The sequence below is a fragment of the Anguilla anguilla genome, chromosome 12 (genome assembly GCF_013347855.1).
Source record: "Anguilla anguilla isolate fAngAng1 chromosome 12, fAngAng1.pri, whole genome shotgun sequence".
Classification (NCBI taxonomy): domain Eukaryota; kingdom Metazoa; phylum Chordata; class Actinopteri; order Anguilliformes; family Anguillidae; genus Anguilla; species Anguilla anguilla.
Window position 1 is genome coordinate 22787930 of NC_049212.1, and position 19740 is coordinate 22807669.

Genomic DNA, 19740 nt, shown 5'->3' on the forward strand with positions numbered 1-19740 from the left:
TACAACACACACACACACACACACACACACACACACACACCAGGTAAATTAATTGAGCTAGCTAGCTATTCCATAGAACATTTGGTTATTGTCTCAATTTCTCAAAATGTATATTTATCTTATTTTTACATTTAAGACAGTGAGAATGACAGCCATTCCAACTTTCACTGTAAAGCGTATCAGATGGATGGAAGCCATACTTAATATAAAGCACTGTATAGAGTGTGATCATGTAATTTTTTGGAGAATTAAGGGAGGTCTGTTTTGAATGTCTCTGCAAGATGTTACCAAGGCACGGGGTGAAAAAACAACATGCAGTATGATGAATGTCATATATACAGTGGTATGTGTGCTTGTATGATACAACATCAATCAAACAGCCTGCTCTTGTCGAAGCAAGTAGTGCCGAGACCAAATTTTGAAAAAAAAAAAAAACAATTTCTCTGCACAGGATAATCAGAATGCGCTCGCAAGCTGCAAGGGTGGTTCCACATTATTTTCACCTCAGTGTGGCTCTGAGCTAAAAGAAGGGTCTATTTTCATCCATTTTTCTGCCTGCCCATTTGAATAGGAATGGCGATTGGTGGAGGTCTTTTTTGGATGGTTTCTTGGCCGATGGGTGTCTCTGAGAAATCTGCTTGCAGAAAGCACAGCTATATCAGTGACTGATATGTCCTCATTGAAAAAGCCATGCGTTTAAGATGGGACTGAACCATAGTTTCAGAGCCCCTTTGACTGCCCTGTGCTACCGCTTGGCGAACCATCACCACCTGTAGAAGCCAAAGAAATGGAAGTACTTATTGTTTCAGTTTTTTTCACCACAATCTATCTTTGATAACAGTATAGCTTGTCCAGTAAAATAGTGACTCATCCCAGTTGGCAATGCGGCTATGGCTTTCTGTTCTGTGACAAATCAAGACATATGGTTTATGCTGGTTGAGAGGCTGTTCCACATTTTTATAATACAATATTTAGCATTTTATACAGGCTGTTGACACATGGTAGCACTGTCACACACTCAAACATATGCTAGGGCCTTTTCCTGTTCTTCAACATAATGGAATTTGTTGTATTTCAATATCTCTGAGAGACAGTACTTTTATTAGAGTGGGTTTCATTTAGGAGTGGGTTATACATTTTTGGGATTGACATACAACTATCGACTCCAAATACAGGCAACCTACCTTGCGTGTGTTTTGCCTGGCTGTAATGGCTTGTGCTTAGAGTGGATTTGATTTGTGACTACCAATTCATGCTTCTCCCAAATAACTCAATATTTGTTTTCAGGTTATAATATTTGCAAAAAATAAAACAATAAATTGACCTGCTGAACCGTAAACATAGAGAATATGTTTACATAGTTATAATTGTGAACACAACAACAATTCAGACCTGCACATTTCATCTGCAACACTGGCCAGGTCTGAAACATTCAATTGTAAGTTATAGCATATTTCTTGCCAAACTGAAATCCTGTTGATTAGATACTTTGGTACATCGGTCTAAGTTAATTGAACTGCATAAATTTAGAGAATTAAGCAAGTGAACTTCAAGTAGCTGGTATGTTTTCAGATGCAGTTGTATACAGTGACTTCCTATACCTCATACTGTGCTGTAGTACGCTCCAATATCTTCTTTTTGTAGCAGGCATAAATGTTAAGAACGTCCACCATTGCAATTTGTGCTGACAAACAAAGATGTCTGAAAAACAAGCAAGGGTGAGATTCTGTGTTTAGATTCCTGATAAAAAGATGTCTTGATTCAAGGTCGAGGGAGGCATCCATCGCCACACAAATCAGCCTCAGCTGTGCAGTGGCACTAAGCCCTCTGCTAATCAGACCTGGTCTTTAACCATGTAACAGATGCTACAGTATATGACCTCTGAACTGTTGTGCTGTATACAGTAGGTAGCTGATGAACCCAATCCGTACAGTTTCTTCTACTGAACAAGTTGTGTGTAGTACTTTGATGATGCGTGGCTGCTGTTTTGGGCCAGCTCGCTTGTTGTAAGCTCTGTTGTTGCTGATTTCTTCGCAGAAGCCAGCATACTTCAACAGTGAAGATCTAAATTCCTTTCAGTTGGTCTCTGATGTGCAGGAGGGGGACGTTTTGTCAGCTGTCATTTAAAAAAGCTGTTCCTGCTGGCAGTCTGGATCACAGGAGACATATTTGAAGACAGAAAGGGAACTTGAGAAAGACATTGATAGGATTTGGGTTTGGCAGTTTATGCAGTTATGAGTTTCATTTGGCTTTGATACAATTGTGCCCTGATGCATTTATGCGTGCAAATTTCCAATCCCCCCTAAAACTGAATTTATGAAAGTGATAACACAAATCCCTTTTGTCTCAGAGCAATTAGAGCTGAATAGTGACTTAGAATGCAATCAATTCCTCGGTTTCCTCCAGCTTTTTAATTTCCCCTTCCATGTAAAAGTTAGCGATTACACTGGGAAAAATAGCTAATACAACTAACTACCTCCTTCTCACTGCCCACAGAATGGCATTTTCTTTGAAGAAAGGGGTCAAGTTTGAGATTCTCAGCCTTTTCTTCAAACCCTTTGTAAAGAAGTGCACATCCAACGCTCTTCTACCAGAAACTTGCTGCCATCCTCCACACCAGTGAAGGCCCACACAGAATGTTTCTATCTTGAGGCACTGATGGAAAAAAAAAAGAAATATCATGTCACGGGGACTCCTTGTGACTCAAAATACAGTTTTGCACCTGTGCCCTTGCAGGCCTTTTTTCAGGGCATTGAACTCTTCCAAAGAGAATAAGCGGCCCTCCCAGTGTGTGTATAGTCATACATGTCTTTTGCATCTCAGCAGGTGTCATTTGTGGCTTTTTTTCTTCCACTGGTCTATTTTTGTCACAAAAAATTCACCTTACAACAACAAAGGTGCAAAATAATGGAGGCGTGTGTCCGTGCACTGTGAACACTGTGCAACCGGAGTGGCTTTCAAATGACAGGTAGGTGGAGGAAAACCCATGGGGGATATTTAATGGCCATGATTTCTCAGGGGTTAGTCATTCAGATCTCAATGTTAAGGCTTCCAGACTGCTAGCCCTGAGAAAGATTCCCTGTCCTCTGCGTGTGAATTATTGAACGCGGCTTGCAATAAAAGCATGTGATGTTTAGGTGTATTTGTGTTTTCGTGGTTTTTTTTTTTTTTTTTTTGCTTTCTCGATGTCTCTCTTTCTTTGCTGAGTAAGCAAGTGAGTGAATGCTTGTGAATACTGAATGAGGTGAAACTGTACCAGGCCCTGGCATATGGTGATGGGGACTTCCATGCGCTGGGTGGCTTCAGCACCACGGCTCCTGACACAGAGGTTTTTGAGACCACGGCTGATCCTGAGACAGGGGAAAAACCCAGCACCAAGCTGCAGGGAGGCAGTCAACTGGAAGGATGGAGTTGGCATCACACTGGCCTGTTCCCTACATTACATGGATCAGGCCTGGGGCCCTCCCTGCAGAAAGGTGGTTTTTGTTTTTTAATCTGTGAATCGATGGGTGAGATGGAACTGAAATGGCAATGGTGCTGGTATTGATTCGCTTGATCCCTGGGATCTGTGGCTTTGACTTGACCAAATATGTATTTCGTTACACACTTGCGTGCTCTATTGCATTTTTTACAAATTTACATTTTTAGAATATGTTTTGACTTCTGGCAACCTAGAAGTGCTGGCTACCAAAATTCCTGGGCATTAAAACACAGTTACAGTATAGTTCAAGCTTCTACCTGAATTGCTGAAAAAAGTAAGAAAGAAATACAGTCCTGAAAGTAATGCTGTGAGCTAGGCATGGCGGTAAAAGACAGATTTAGAAAGCTTTAGAAAGTGATGAATAGCTGTCTGTTGTCTCTGAGCATGTGGGAAGTGTAATAATTAACTGGTGGAAATTGGTTAGTGAGATCCCAGTGATGGGTAATTGCCTGACCTTTTACAATAATCCCCCTCCTCCCCCTCTGGTGTCCCCCCCTCTCCTTCTGTTCTTGTGTTGAAAAGTCAAGCTCATCAATGGCACCTTGGCAGGTTTAATCGAATCCCTCCTTCCAGATGCCTGCTGCCTCTAGAATGGAAAAGTCTACATTCTAAATAATCCTGTGAATCCATACACACATCCAAAATTATATTTTTTATTTGTTATATTTGTTCATTGTTTATCGAAATGTGTATATTTTTATTTATTTTATCTTAAAATTTCATGGTCATAAAATAAGGTTTTGTGGTGTTTCCTTGCCAGTGAAGCCCCTGTGTCGGGTGGTTTTGCAACAACCTGATTCGAATCAATGTGTTGGGAGCCTCTGTGATGAGTTAATACGGACTACATGTAGTCCATGAGATTAAAAACACCTCTGTCAGTGTTTGATTTTACACAGTTCACTGTCCTATGTGTCTGACTTTTCGGAAGCCTGTGTTGTTCAGTCCCACAGCTGACGATATCGATACGTTAAGTACTCATGTCTTTGGTGTTTTTCACTCTGGGTTTTATGGCTGGATTGGGTAAAGCCCCTGATATTGACTGCCGTCGATCTTACATGCTGTACTTGTAGGTAAGGCTAGATTTATGCAGCTTTCAAGATACCTTTCTCCCTCTCTCTGTGTTCCATGCACAGTGTATTGATTAAATCTGATGCACCCGCTGTGCCCCTTACCCACAAACGCCGGCAATTAATACCTGTGGCACAACATCAGTACTGGACTGAAATTGTCCAATACAGAAAAACATTGTATTTCCGTGTTCTTCTCTGTGGCCTCTGTCATGCATTATGCATCTCTTTAGGAGGTCCTTGGCGTCTTGTCCCCGTCACAGTGCGGAGGGAGAGCCACGCTTCATTGATTTGTTGTGCTGTTGCTGCTCTGGGGCTATAAGGAGAGAAAAGCAACAGACTGGAGGAGTAGCTCTCATCTAGTCATGGCCCTCGGTACAATCAACTACAAAATCAAGGCTCCCCAATTCATGCTGTGGAGCAGGTATATTTTGGTCTATTGATGCTTTTTGTTGCCACTTCAGTTTTTTAATTTTAAAAAATTGTCAGAATCTAGATAAATTGAGTTTTGAATTACGGCATTATTTGACCCACTTAATAATGGGCTTCAAGACAATCTATTGATTAAGAGATTCGTTTTTTTTTTTGACAAGCTTTTCAAATTAAGCTTTGAGGTGAAAAAGAGCATCACTGAGTGAACAGACTAGGAGCTGCTATAATGCAAATATAGCACAGCTCAGAGTCGTTTTTAAGCTTTTATGCATTATTACGTATTGCTATGACATAAATTTGTAAATCCAACCCATTGTTTCAATTTCCCCCTGTTGTCACATTCTCTCTGTGAATATTGAATCTGAACTGATGCAAGTCCCTGTACCATTATCAAATAACCTTCATGTGAAAACGAGTGTTGCTATGTCCTTTTTGATTATTTAAGACAAGATCTGTGATTTTCCTCCTTTCCTATTTTATTTTAGCATTTGGCGAAATCCCTCTACCGTTCCCCTCTCTCATAAAATTTTATCGTGGCTCTCATAGCGTTAAGTGCTCCATGCTCAATAAAACTCTATTATCAAATATCCTTTATTTTGGTTGCCCGTCATTAACTTCCAGTCAGTCTGGAAATGTATTTCCATTAGTGGAGGAGGCTGGAGGCGTTTGGTTGCCTTGGAAACGCGGCTTCCTTGTGTCATGACTGTTGGGTGGCGTGGAATGAGACCTGTAACCCTGTCATAATACACTACAGTATGTCTGCGTGCTGCATGACAGCCGTGTCCGAGCCCACCTGTTCCCTTCTACGCTTCTCAGGGTCAGAGGCCCTAAATGTCACTTAATTTAATCCAAGCCAACTGCTCCTCTCCATGGAGAGAAAACAAGATCAACAAAAAGAGACAGAAAGAGAAGGGGAGGAGAATATGAGAGACAGAAAGAAAGAAAGTGAGGAGGTAAATGGAAAAAAATTGGAGAGGAACAACATTACAAATCATTTGCCATTTTCTATGTTTTAAGAAACATGATATGTACTGTACATCCTCTAACAAATCATTGGAGAATGGCTGGATATTTTCATTTTGAAGAGGTCAACTGCAAGGTTGCCAGATAGAAAACTGAAATGAATTAGATTGGATTGATTTAGTCATTCTGTGCAAAACGTTGCACTAGTCTGTTTGTCTTATGGGTTTTAGTTGATTCAGGTGTCTAACATATGGTAGCAATAGAGAATTCAGCATAGAAATCAAATAACAAATAAAATAATAACAAATGGAATAGAACCTGGAGCATGCTTCCAGTTACCAAATCAAAAGAGCAGCTGAGTCATCTTAACCAATTAACACAAATCTCCTAGTGTAATGATCCAACCTGAGCTATAATCAAATCCAGAAGTGTAACGTCTGCAATCTTAATCATAATCAAATCCTACAGTGTAACGAATGCAATCTAAATTATAATCAAATCTTGAGGTGTAACGACTCAACATGTATCCATAATCAAATCCCAAAGTGCAATTGCTTCAGTCCTAACCATAATCATAATTATAATTAGTAGATGTAGGATTGTACAATTAAACGCAGCATCCAATTTGAATGAGGTCACATGCAGCCTGAGGAAGCAAGCGTTCTGAAGGTGACCTTTCCCTTAGTTGCAATCACAGTCTGCACCCCATCCCCCCCTTCCACACACACACACACACGCACACTGAATGCCCATTCTCTCCATGCACATACCCTACCTGTGTCCTGTTCCCTACACTACCTGAGTACAATACCCTAGCATGTGCTAGCGCTGGCTCCACGCTGCACCCCCCTGCCTGTAATGGATAGTCTGTATTTATAGCCCGGCTTCTCTGGAGCTCTGACAGCTAGCTTCTGCAGAGGTGACTGTAAGAATCAGTCAAATATTGAGCTGCAGGAACTGAGATAATGGTTTGGCTCATTTTATTGTGTGCTTACAGCAGAATAACAACTATTTTCCCCTCAATTTAAAAAAAAAAACTTTTCTCTAGCGAAGAGTGTTCAGGTCTGAAAGAATGCAGTAGTTATTAAATCAGGACCTTGGGGTTATTTCTGAGCAGAGAGAATGAGGGATGAATGCTGCTATACACAGATGCGCAGATAGATTGTGGGTGTATGAAGTAACAGCCCACAGAGGTGAGGAGGGTGAGCAGGGGCATGTGCCGTGTGCTGTAGGAAAGCTCTACAACACCCACATGTACCAGCGCGCTTTTATCACAAAATGATGATAGATGTGTTTTTGCTTAGTTTATCTTTGCTTTTCTTCGTGACCCACTGGCCATGGTGAACAATATCGATTGGGCATTGCAGAGCGTTTCTCTTGTTTAACTCTCTGGCAGATTGAATACACATCAAAAAAACACTTTTTAAAAATCTGTTCTGCCCTTGTTAGCGCTGCCAGTGTGCATGTGTAGGTGGTCTTATATATTTGTAGGCATGTGTGTGTGCTGGTATGAATATGTGTGCATGTGAGTGTATGTCTGCATAGGTGTGTGTATTTATGTGTGTGCATACACTTCAGTGTCTGAATGCATACGTGCCTGTGTATATGCATGTATGCCTGTGTGTTTTTGTGTGTGTGTGTGTGTGCGTGTGTGTGTGTGTGTGCATGTACGTGTGTGTGTGGTGTGTGGTGTGAGCTGTATGTATCTATGCATATTTCTATGAGATTTTTCTCTCTGTCCCAGTGGCTTTTATGTCATGAGCACTCTTGTGCGGTTTATTCTAGTGTCCATTCTCTCACTGTGGAGAGAGCCTTTGGTGGAAATGAGTCAGGATATTTTGAAGGATCGGTCTCCATGGATATTGTTCTCCGAATAGCCTTCCTCACCCTGGTCTGCAGCATGTGCATAATTGAGTGGTGAATATGTGCCCAAAAGCAGAGCTCAGAATGCCATTGCTCAAAGCCATTCTTTGCTGCTGTCATCTTGACATCAGGGGGCAGTGTCGCATAGTTATTAAGGGTCTAGTTGATGCTCTCAGGAGGGATGATTTTTCCATAGCTACAGGAGTCATACATGTAGTTGTTTTTTAGTGTACTTGCACTGTACAGTACATGTTTTACTGTACATTTTACAGTGTTTTACTGTACTGCGTTACTGTGCTTTTTACTGTGCTTTTTCTGTATTGTGGCTAAATAAAACAAGGAACTGTTCTTGTTCGGAGTGGTTGACTGTGACTTATGAGAATTACTGTAGGGAGGAAAACAATTATTTGCTAAATGGGGGTGTTTCTCATTTAGCATTTTGAAATTCTTCACTCAGTCCCTGGGGCTTATTTGTGATCAGCACTCTTGTGTGGTTTATTCTAGTGTCTCTTCTCTCACTGTGGAGAGAGCCTTTTGCAAGGGTATTGCCTGGAAACAAATCACCTGTGGTAGCAACAAAAATGAGCTAGATTTTGCCATTTCATCTCTCACAACGTGGATGCAAGGAAAGAAAATATAGAAAGAAAATCATAGTTGGTTAGTAGCTAATTGTTTCTCTTGACGACGTTGTATCGGCGTCTGACAGATGCTTCCTCCTTACCAATATCAGGCAATATCAGGCTTGAATCTGTATCTGTGCGCTGTCACTCTTAGCTTTAAGATTAAATGGGCTTTGTGCACAACACATTTGTAAGTTCAGTCACAGTACAGTGTCTATATGCACAGAGACTGAATCGAGAATTCTGCTGGTTTAATTTCCAAAATGATGCTGCTTGTTCGTTATTGTATCCACGAGAAAGGTAGCTGAATTAAGAATTAAGAATAAACATCCAGCACTATAAATTCTTTTACATAATATTTTGAACATTTTTATTTGGGTTTTGCAAAGGAATAGATAATGTTAACTGTGTCTGTGTTAACTGGCAAATAAAATCCTGTACAGCTGGTTGCTATTCCATTGATCCAGGTCTGAAGAAAATCCCTTGATGTTGGCTTTGATAAAACACATGTATGTCTTTTCCACTGCTATGCCCGCTGAATGGACTGTTACTCACTTTTATATAGGGTTTCAATATTTTACCCACTGCAAGATACAGTGTTCTTTTAAAATATAAAACCAATCATCGCCAATGCAGCACACACTGCACTAATCATGGTAAATATGGTCAGAAGTGGCCTCTCTGCTGTGGCAACCTTGCCAAGTGCTGAGTGGATAAGCGAAAGCAAGAAACAATGGACGGTCCATTGTTTCCCTCTCGTGGGGCATCAGAAAAACAGAACCAAATACAAATCAAACACTGAAACAAGTAGCCTACTAAAAGGTAGTCTGTTCTATCAAAATGGGAGGACGTCTGTATGGCTTCATCTGTAGCACCTGTAGGCCTCTAAAGGCACAGCAGACTGTGTTAATACAAGGTCTGGGTTTAATATCATTCAGTCCTAGGTGTGTATACTATACCTGTAGATGAGGCTGCTGTTCTCCAAGGTCCTGAAGGCTTCTCAGCAGCAAGTGTGACAAAGGGAGAGGCGCAGACCGTCATGCTCCATGGGTTTAGCATTCTCCATGGGTATCACTGAAATGAAATCCTGTTACTAGGTGTTTGAACACTATCAACACATTCCTTCATTCGGCAGTGAGAATTGGTGTGATGTTCTATCACCCATGTTGAATAGCTTGTGGGTGGAATTAAATACAGTGTATGCTACAAAGCTACCAATTAGATTGGTTGGTATTTGTTTTGGTAATTACTTTTAACAATTAGTCCTGTTGCCCTAAGTCCCTTTGCTGTCCTAATATAAAATAAACACACGCACACACAAAAGTCAAACCTTGTGGAGGATATTGCCCTTGTAGAAGGCAAGGGTGTAGAAACTGGAAATGGCAATTGTATATATCTCTTGGAGTTTTAGAATTTATTCAAGAAAAAATAATATTTGGGAGCTTATCAAATCAAAAGTTTTTTATTTCAAGAGGCCTGCATGTTTTAAGTTACAATTCTATGATCCATATAATTAATCAAAAAATGCGCTAAATTATTCAAAGATGGATAATTATGGATTATAAAATGACGTTATACAGGATGTTTTGAGGGAGAGTAATTTATTATGAATAATTTGTGGCATCCTCTTAATATCACTAGACATTGAGACAAGTGCTTCTGAGATTAGACCAATGACAGATGTCCATAGTGGCTTCATTATAGTGTTTCACAGAGGGTTTTCTATTTCCTTAAGTAAATGAGACTTGTTGTGTTCTGACTTGCAGGACACCAAGACAGATAGGCATACCTACTGTATACAACTTTTATATAACAATTTATATATATTGATCACCTCAGCACCGTTTACAGTGGTGTAGCAGCTGTGCCTCAACTGGGATTTGATCCTGTAGCCATGTAGTTGGATGTCCTCCTTCCTCTTAAGCAGAGTGGTGATGAGACAGTCTAGTCCATATATAGATTTTTTAGGACATAAGCTTTAGTGCTTTTCTGTCAGTAATATTTCCCCCTTGGGGGAGATGAATTTACTCTCGCTCCACCAATACTTAAGCTCAGTTCTGCTGTACCAGAAATATGTGAATTTTATTTCCTCTTAGGTTCATTAAATAGAAAACGAGGATGTATTTGTGGTAGTTTTTTTTGGAATTTAGTTTAAGTTTTGTCTTTATTTAAAAAAAATTTTTTAATTAGTGACAGAAATGCATGAGTGCAGTCTCTTGTCCCATTAAAAACATGTGTCCTCATTTCTTGCAGAATAAGTACAGCTGTAAGGATTTCTGATCCACTGTTGTACTGAAGCAGAAATGAGAGCTTTAATCCACATTCAATTTACTCATCACTTTCACTGTGTTTGTTTCAGATGAAAAACTGTAGCTTTTGCTTTGTTCTACTGAAAACTGTCTTGGCTCCAGTTTCAGCTCAGACTCTTCCTTCAGCGCTCTCATGAAATGAATGTTGGCTGCATATCTGGAGGTTGATGGGTAATCTTTTTAATCTTACCAGATGAGTTCTTTTAAGTTTAACTGTTTTCAGGATGGTGTTGCACAACCTGGCCTTGAAAAATAAAACGTTGTTATTGTAACAATAGTTACAACAGTGCTTATCCTGACATAACCAAAATAAAATGGTTACTGTTCTTGAACCCTTTTGGCTACAGGCATAATCTTGGTCTCTTCTGAAAAGTAACAATTGGGAGTTTGTTTTCCAAATGTCAGGATTGCTGTGTCAAGTGTTACTGAAACAGAGCAACAGAAGCTCACAGAAACACAGTGGAAGTGAAAGTTTTTTCTCACCTGAAAAATTTGATTTGAGTGGATGTAGATGCTTGTGGCTATGACTGGTGGGCTTGGAAACACAATGCAGCCGCTGCCACAATGCTGGACAAATTCTGGTTCAAATTTGATGGCAGTACCATCAAAAATGAGTATTCTACATTATTTTCCTAAGCTATGTCTTGGTGGGTTTCCAAAAAGGCCATTTGGAGGCTCTGAAAAAACACTTGGTAACTGAATTAAATTTTGAGTTTTTATCGGTGTAAAACTCTATATATTGTATAATATATGCTCATTAAAAGAAGTATGTTTAAAGGAAGCTTGCTTTCCCCTGTCTATCACCCTCCCTGTCCCTCTCCCTTTCCTTCTCCCCCACTTTCCACCGCCCTCTCCTTGCTCTCCCCTTGCAACCTCTGGCAGCAGCAGGTCTGGAAGATAAATACATTAGCTATCTAGTTTACCAATCCATTGATTGAGTTCCATTGACTGAAGTTTTTATCAAGTCATATCAATCATTTCAGTAATGGTATTTTTCTGTCTCTGAAGCGATCATTTGTGTGTGTCTAAAAATGAACCATTCTGTCCTGTTTTTGTGAATATTAACTGATACCTTCAGGTGCCTTGTAAATCAAAGATCGTTGGAAAACTACATACTACTACATACAAAACATGTATCCTGAGCTACCTGGCTTCATTTTTATGTATCAGTAGGAAATGATTGGAATGCACTGGGGTGAAGAGTGAGCACATAGGTCTAGGTGTTGCTGGCATGAACACACAGCACACTTCCTGACGTGGGAGGAGAGGTTCAGGGTGAAGAGAAAGTGATTTGTACCAATCTGCAGAGTGGAAAAAAGAGCCCTGCCCCCCATTCCCCAATTTATCAACCACTTCTTGGCTGATGTCAGGTTTGATCATCCTGGCTGAAGAGGATGATGGGTGCCCTCGATGTAATCCTCCACCACGCATTCTCACCGCTTCCCCGTGCTACCGTTTACATGGAGTTACTCTTGGGGGTCAGGGCTGCGTTATTCTTGTGGGACAGGGCAGAGTTATTCTTGCGGGACAGGGCAGAATTACTCTTGCGGAACAGGACAGAGTTACTCTTGTGGGACAGGCCAGAGTTACTCTTGCGGGACAGGGCAGAATTACTCTTGCGGAACAGGGCAGAAATACTCTTGGGGGACAGGGCAGAGTTACTCTTGGGGGACAGGGCTGTTCAGTTAACGCTGTTGCAGGGTGTGGTGCAGCCTGTTGGAGCAAGCTGGGTCAGTGGATGGCCAGTGGCAGGCACTGCACGACTGTGACAGAGGGGGCACTCCCTGGTTATTATCTCTTATCCTTCATATTGCAGCCCTCTTTGTATGACATTTGGTTGAAAACTGGTGGCGTCAGGGCTTCTTGTCCAAACCTGTTGCTATCAGGAAATCTCCAGCCACCTCTAAACAACAAGGAGAATTCAATATTAAACAATATAATGCACACCTTTTAACTCCCGCCTGGATTAATCCAGTTTAATCATATTCTTACTCTACAGACAGAAGGGAATTGCTCCTCAGTGAGAAACTCTAACAAGATAAAGGGCACAGCCTGCTTTACTATGATATGTGAATTTCGAGACCTATTCCAACAGCTGTTCCATCTAGGACAACATTTTAACAAATACAGCATTTTATTATATTGTATTGTTCATTGTATTATACTTGTTCCTGTGATGTTGCCTTTATGCAAGGCCCACCATACTGATTGTCTGATGGCTCCTGTGTAAGTATCTGCCTGTGCAGTACTTGTGACACCAGACTGGGCAGCGGTGTTGGCTGGGGGCAGGTTCTCCTGGGGTCCTGAGCTGTCAGAGCCTCTGTTAGGGGGCTAGCTGTGACTCCTGTTTCTCAGGGACTCGCTCTGGCACTTTGCCTGTCATTTATTAATGCTGATACTCTGTAGTGCACCCATGCAGCAGATTAGCCCTAAATCCTGCAGTGGTGCTAAACAGGAAGTCGTTATCCCGGCTGTGTGCTAAGGTCTGCGTGAAGCTGACTCAGGCAGCCCGAGGATGTGCCAGATAGGCGCAACAAGGTGTTTGTTCCTGTCTTGAGTAAATGTTAGCGCTGTTTTGTTTGGACGCCTCTTGATGAGAGGAACTGTTCCATGTGTTTGATGGGCCACTCCTACAGGATGTGTCTTATCTCCCAGGTGGCATGAAAACCAAATCAACAGATGATATAAACAAACTAGCATAAAGCCGGAGAATTAAAAGGCAGGCCTTTCTTATCACCCGGCCGCCTGTGTTTGTTTACTGAACTGAAATAAAAAACAGCCCAAAGCAGAATCACCCCTCACACAGAGTGTGTTCTAGAGAGAAGGCTGTATGAAATCATATGTCTGATGAAAAGTCCCATCCCTCTCTATATAAGTCAATTTTAATGCCTTTTTTGTGAGTGTTGATTACAATTTGTACAGTTAAAATTATTATCATAACTGAACAACAATGGCAGTGCAGTAATATTATCTTTCGTTCTCTTACTTTATCTATCTTTCAATTCTGTTAAATTAATTTCAACAGCTCTTCATTGGCATGCATGCAAAGTACAGGTAATTGAAGTACGGAATGGTAAATATGTAACTTTGGCATGGTTTAATCATACAAACATGCATATGTGAATATAACAGTAATTATTATAATATTATCATAAAAAACAAGCACGGGTAAATAGAACTAATAATCAGCAACTAGTGAAAAAAAAGAAAGTCATCAATATTACAAGTGAAGGGCCTTAGTGGTTCTGTACAATTGGCTGCCACTCTCCTGGCATGGTTTGGATGATTCATACTTTTAGAAAAGGAGACTGATGTCAGTCATCACTTTATGATACTGAGTGATCCATGTCAGAGCAATTTTTTCCCTTCAAAGAAGGGTGTCTTTCAAGATGAATATGCCTCCTTCTGCAGAGCAAGATGGACCCAAATTTTTGTCTCATTACAAGATGAAAACACTTGATAAAGGGGCAGTTCACCTAATAATGAAATTAAGGTATGTTTCCACGTACCTGGAATAGTATCTGTCCATCCAGATAGTTTTGCTCAAATGTGACAGGTTTTCTTGATGTGCTGTAGGCTGGAGCTCAATCTGATAAAATGGACTTTGTGGATTCGTCTCAATGTGGCCTCAAATTGCCAAAAATTTACTACAGAGCTTAATAATTTGCATGTGGCTTCATCTAGCTAGAACACACACACACACACACACACCAAGAACAAATTAAATTTCTCTTTAAACCCACGTCATTGATTATCATCAAACAATGATAATTCTAAAAAAAAATGGCCACAGATAATATATCAGATCTAAATTCCAGGGTCTATTTGATGAGTTTCCACTGGTATAATTGCCCTTGACTTTGCTTTGATTCTTTTATCTAATCAATGGGTACACTCAGTGTGTATGTACAGTGTATTAATGGTCTTGTGAGTCATTCTAGATAGAAGTCTTTACCAAACTTTACTTTAACTAAATACAAAATGAATAATACAATCCCCACTGTACCACAGTGAATTTGAATTGCATTCTAGTCTTTTGTAACATAAATTAAAATATTCTGTTCGGTTAAAAATGACCCTCAGTGCCTCTGCCTTTTTGGAAGTATGTGCCAATGGTTGTGATGTCCATCCGTAGACTGTTCATGTTTATGTTCCAAAAATAGTGCATCCCCACATAGCAACAATCAATGAATTATTGATTTTAAACTTGCCTTGGAATCCTCTGGAATCTTGGGAAATGGAAACATATGTCTCATTATATACTCATTCCTGGGGGCAGTGGAGATATAGGGACCCCAGAAGCTGGTAATGTCTAAAGACAGGGCAATGGGGACTGCTTAGGCTGGGCAGCCGGGAGGACCTCTAGAAGTGCACCCTGTGGGCCTCACAGACCTGTACTGCCTGATGCCCCCTGGCTGGAGAGCAGTGACTGGGGATCTCATTGACCTTGAAATAGTGGCATCTTCTGTTATTATCTTCTGTTAAAACCAGCACATATATATGTAACAAAGAGAGAGGTGCCACCTTAGTGTGAAACAAAATAAAATAATGGCTGTAACAAGCCTCATTAGTGGACAGCTCAGTTTGAGTGAAAAATAGCATGCAATGCATGCTACTGTAGGTCCACGGGGCCTGGATTTTGTTGTGATGTGTTAAGTTCACAAAGTGGAAATGTTGAGATTTCCTTTATTGTGAAGGTTGTCTACTCATGTGATTCACAAAGAGTGGGGGATTAATGGTGATTTGGAGCAGGGAGCAGAAAGGGATGCGGAGAGAAGGGGAAGAACTAGGGAAGGTGGAAAGATAAGTCTAAATAGAGGGAGAGCTACAAGGAGAAAAGAGACGACGAGTGCAGAGTCAGAGGCTTTGGAAAAACCATGTTATCTCATTCTGCCCTGGCCGAGTTGACTGTGATGCTCATTCTGCCAGCGCTTTCTGTAACCACTCAGCTAAAACAGGGGGAACCAAATCCCCAAAGTCATTTATTTGCCTTAATTAAACAGGGAAGAAAGTGCCAATTCAGTGGTGTTCGATGTACTTTCAGGGAGGTTCAAAATTGAACAACTGAAGTGTATACAATGAACAGAAAGGTTTATTTCTGCTGAGGTCAAACCCATATAGTTTTTCATATTTCTACAAAGTTGTGAAGATGTCATTAGTACCCATTGACTGTGAATCCTCCATCATTGTGGACTGAAAATTAGCTGTCAGTTCAGCAATGCAGGGAAATTTATTTAAAGCATGGAGAAAACAACATTTGAAGCAGCATTCATACAGTTTAATTATCAAATCTGTCTGAATTGTGCTGGAGACTGAACTGCTTGCTTGGATGTCCCTGAAGATGAAGTGGACTAAAACAAGATGTGATTTCTGCACCTTTGGGTGTTTTGAGCTCTCTCCCCTGCAAAGCAGATTTTTCTGATGTCTTTGTTAACTCATACTCGTGGAATTGAGCAGAGAATCTGTGAAATGTGAAAACACTACAGAGAAAACTGTAATATCCATCAGCTCTTTGGTGAACCCCCATGCAGGAGAGTAGAGAGTATATGAGAGGGACGGAGAGCTTGTTTTTGCTGAAGAGATGTAGGGGCTGTGTTGCCATGGAGAGGCGCGTTTTATCAGGGTCTCCACACAGTCTTGGTGATGATTGTGGGTGGTGTGGGTGGTATATGGATTGGGTGGAGGGGTTGAAGAGCCACAGCGCAGATGAATTCTGGTAGGCAATAGTTGTCCTCATCAGTTCTGTCTGCTGTGCCCCGAACATTTCCCGGTGAAAGCAGAGCAAGGGGGGGGGGGTTCATCAGACTTAGACTTATGATTTTCTACAGCCTTTTTAGAACACACTCTGTGTGAGTGCATGAGTTTCTCCCAATCTTTACCTCGTTCTCCAAATTTGTAATGACTCACCTGTGTGTGTTAATGTGTATTTTCACAACCCACTGCGGGTGTGTGTGCGATGAGCTGAAATCCCTTCCACCCTATGGTAGCTGGTGACAGCCAGTACTGGCACTGTCACAGTCTGAATTCCGTCCCAGACCGTCAGACCCATCCATACGCTGCAACTGTGCCTTAACACGATGAGCCACCCAGCAGATTGTTTTCAAAAGATATATTTTACTTTAAATCGGTACATACTCTTCCAGTGTGAAATGCCTAGTCACTGGTGCAGCATCCTGTTAGGGAGAAACTCCTCAGTTCACCAGCTCAAATATACTTTCCTTGCCTGGAAGGACTGTGCTTTATATGCTCCTTTTCACTGATTTTATTCTGGCAGTGGTTTTACTTCCAGCCCACAGAGCTGTATGGCTATGCTGAGAAAGAGTGCTTTAGCTTTGACATGCCCTATGGGAGGCTCATCACCCATTCGCTATCCCCGACGAATCTCAAACTCTCATGAATTTAATTTAAAAAATATATATGCTTGAATTTACTGTGATATTTTAAACAATACTGTAGTTAATCCATGTGATGTGTGGGATGGGAGTCTAAATCCCTGGCTGAATGGAGACAAAGCAGGATTAGTTTGATTGACTACTTGCTTGTGTCTGCACAAGCACACACGTCCTTACCATACACTGGCAGCTTTATTTGGACTTTTTGCATCAACTTCTTAGTTGATTTTGCACTTAGCAAAAACAAAACACACAAAAAAAAAACCCAGCAGTGTGATATAATGGTTAGGGAAGTGGGCTTCGGGTTCAATTCCCAGCCTGGTTGCTGCTATTGTACCATTGAACCCTTGGGTACAAGGTAGTTAACCTGAAGTACTTTGGTAAATATCCAGCTGTGTAAATGGATTATGTGTAAAAATGTAATCTGTTTAAGTCCCTGTGGATGAGAGCATCTGCTGAATGCTGACATGAAAAAAACAAAAAAACAAAAACAGCTGCTTTACTGCTATCTCTATTTCTTGCTCTTTTATTGCAAGTACAATTCAGGAGTTCATTGAAATTTCAAAGCCCCCCCCCCCCCCCCCACGTAAGTCTATCCCTCCGCCCTCTCCACACAGTTACCCCATAGCCCATCTCCACCCAATCAGAGGTTATTGTCTCAATGTTTAAGAACCTTGTAAGTGTGGGGCAGGGGTGCGGAGGGGCTTTGGAGCCTCGTTAACAATGATTCCCTATAGAAGTGCAAGCCTAGACCAATAATCTCCATTTTAGCAATGCGTCCATTTGGATAACCTTCATGGCTCATGGGCTAATGTGCATCATGTCATCTTCTGCTGCACAGTCCATGCTTCTGCAGTGCATTAGCTATCGATCGGTGTGCATATCTGTCACTCTCTTTGAGCAAACTCTGATCCAGCTGTCAGATTTGAAATGGGTTGGAATATCTTTGCTCATGTAGGCAGATTGTTGGGGTTGGGGGGTGGGGGTGTTGAGGAGGTTGGGGTGTAGTGGGTGATACTTGCTCACTCAAGGAAAGAATGAGCAACACTGATCAGATTCAACATACACAAGAAACAAGAGCATTGGACATCTTATGCTTGGTTGACCTACTGGGCTCCTAAAACATACATTTGTTTATTTTAGATGAAAAGCAGCAGTAGGCACAAGACAGTACAGCAAGTATTGTACCTACAGTATACAAAAGGATCGTTACCTGAAGTGGCCAAAGTCCGCTGTAATTCACACAGAAATCAGTAATGCAAATCTCCCTCAGCCAAATAGCTACTATATAGCTCTATCTGCACAAACTAATCAAGCAGTGCATTATGATCCCCCGATTTAAGCACTCCTGAAGTGCTTCAAACAAATCTGAAGCCGGTCAAATGGATAAATGCAATATCGCAGACTGGCAGCCAATTCCTTATGTCAGTGTTTTCAGAAGTTGCTGTTGGAAGGCTTACATCAAGGTAATGCATCACAGGGCCTGAAGGTTGGACTCTGCCCCTCTGAGCAGGGAATATTCACTGGAGAAATAAATTATTTGAACCCAGAAAATCCCTTGAGGGCTCACTTATTGTATTAGAAAGGTCAGGTCACAGCAACGGCTGTATTATACATCCATATGAAGGGCGAACAGAAAATACCCTTTTCTACATTTCCGTGATCTTCACTTCGTCATACCATGGCACTTTCACCCATTATTGAATAGTCTTTTTACAGAACTATTTGTTGCCTCTTTTATGTGTTCATGTTCAGACCCACCACTGCCCAGTTTTGCGCAGTGCACGGCATGCATTTTCCTGTTAATGATTCAAAATGTCAAATGAATAACTTGCTCAATGCTAGTAGAGCAGTCTAGGACCTACACCACCACACACCAGCTTCTGCTCAAAGACGAGATGCCAAGAGTCACACTTTCTGCTGCGGTTGCCACGAAAAGATGTTGCATGCACAGACATCGCACAGCATTATTGAACCTCCAGCTCCTTCATCCAGGTAAAAAGGTGAATTTTTTGATTTTACCCGTGGTACGCTTGTCGTTTTTGCCATGCAGCACAGAGGAATAAATCCTTAGTAGAAGACAGAGTGAGAGACTTAGTCTGTTTAGGGCTCTTTATTTAGCATTTGCTAAAAGGCATAGCATTGGTGCTGCACAAAAACAGAGCTGGGTGAGGGATAAGTTCCGGCAGTAGCATATGAATAGTTTTTTATTTTTGTCCATGGGAATACTAAACCGAGATGACAAAGAATTAGGATTTAGAGTGTCTTTGACATTAAGGTATGTGGTACAGTATCTTTTCAGTGGTTGTTCAGGTTCTCGCAGTAGGTTCAGCAGCAGCAGGGCCCTCTAACAGGAGGAGCATTGTGGTAATGTGCAGTGGTTAAGGAAATGCACCAGTAATTGCAATATTGCAGGTAAAAAGCATGGGTGGTCCACCACTGATGTACCCCTGAGCTCGGTACTTAACCTGAATTTCTGCAGTTCATATACAGTTGTGTAAATTGATAGTATCTAAAAATGTCCATCTCCCCAAATAAACACTTAGTGACTACAGCAGTGAATTTATTTTTATGGTTTTTCTAGGGTGTTAGCAGTGTTAGCATTCCCAAGTT

General features: G+C 41.1%; 1 protein-coding gene across 2 annotated transcripts in view; it reads left to right on the top strand.

Annotated features, from left to right (window-relative positions):
• The window catches only part of LOC118209630 (cGMP-dependent 3',5'-cyclic phosphodiesterase), a 168408-nt gene that overhangs the window by 5171 nt on the left and 143497 nt on the right, over window positions 1-19740 (top strand). The window contains exon 1 of one of the 2 annotated variants that reach the window (XM_035385147.1): window positions 19034-19122. The exons of the other annotated variant lie outside the window; for it this stretch is intronic. Within the exon in view, the coding sequence (XP_035241038.1) occupies window positions 19067-19122 (56 nt within the window). The 5' untranslated portion in view covers window positions 19034-19066. Of the gene's footprint in view, window positions 1-19033; window positions 19123-19740 lie in introns of those variants that run through there. 2 annotated transcript variants of the gene reach the window in all.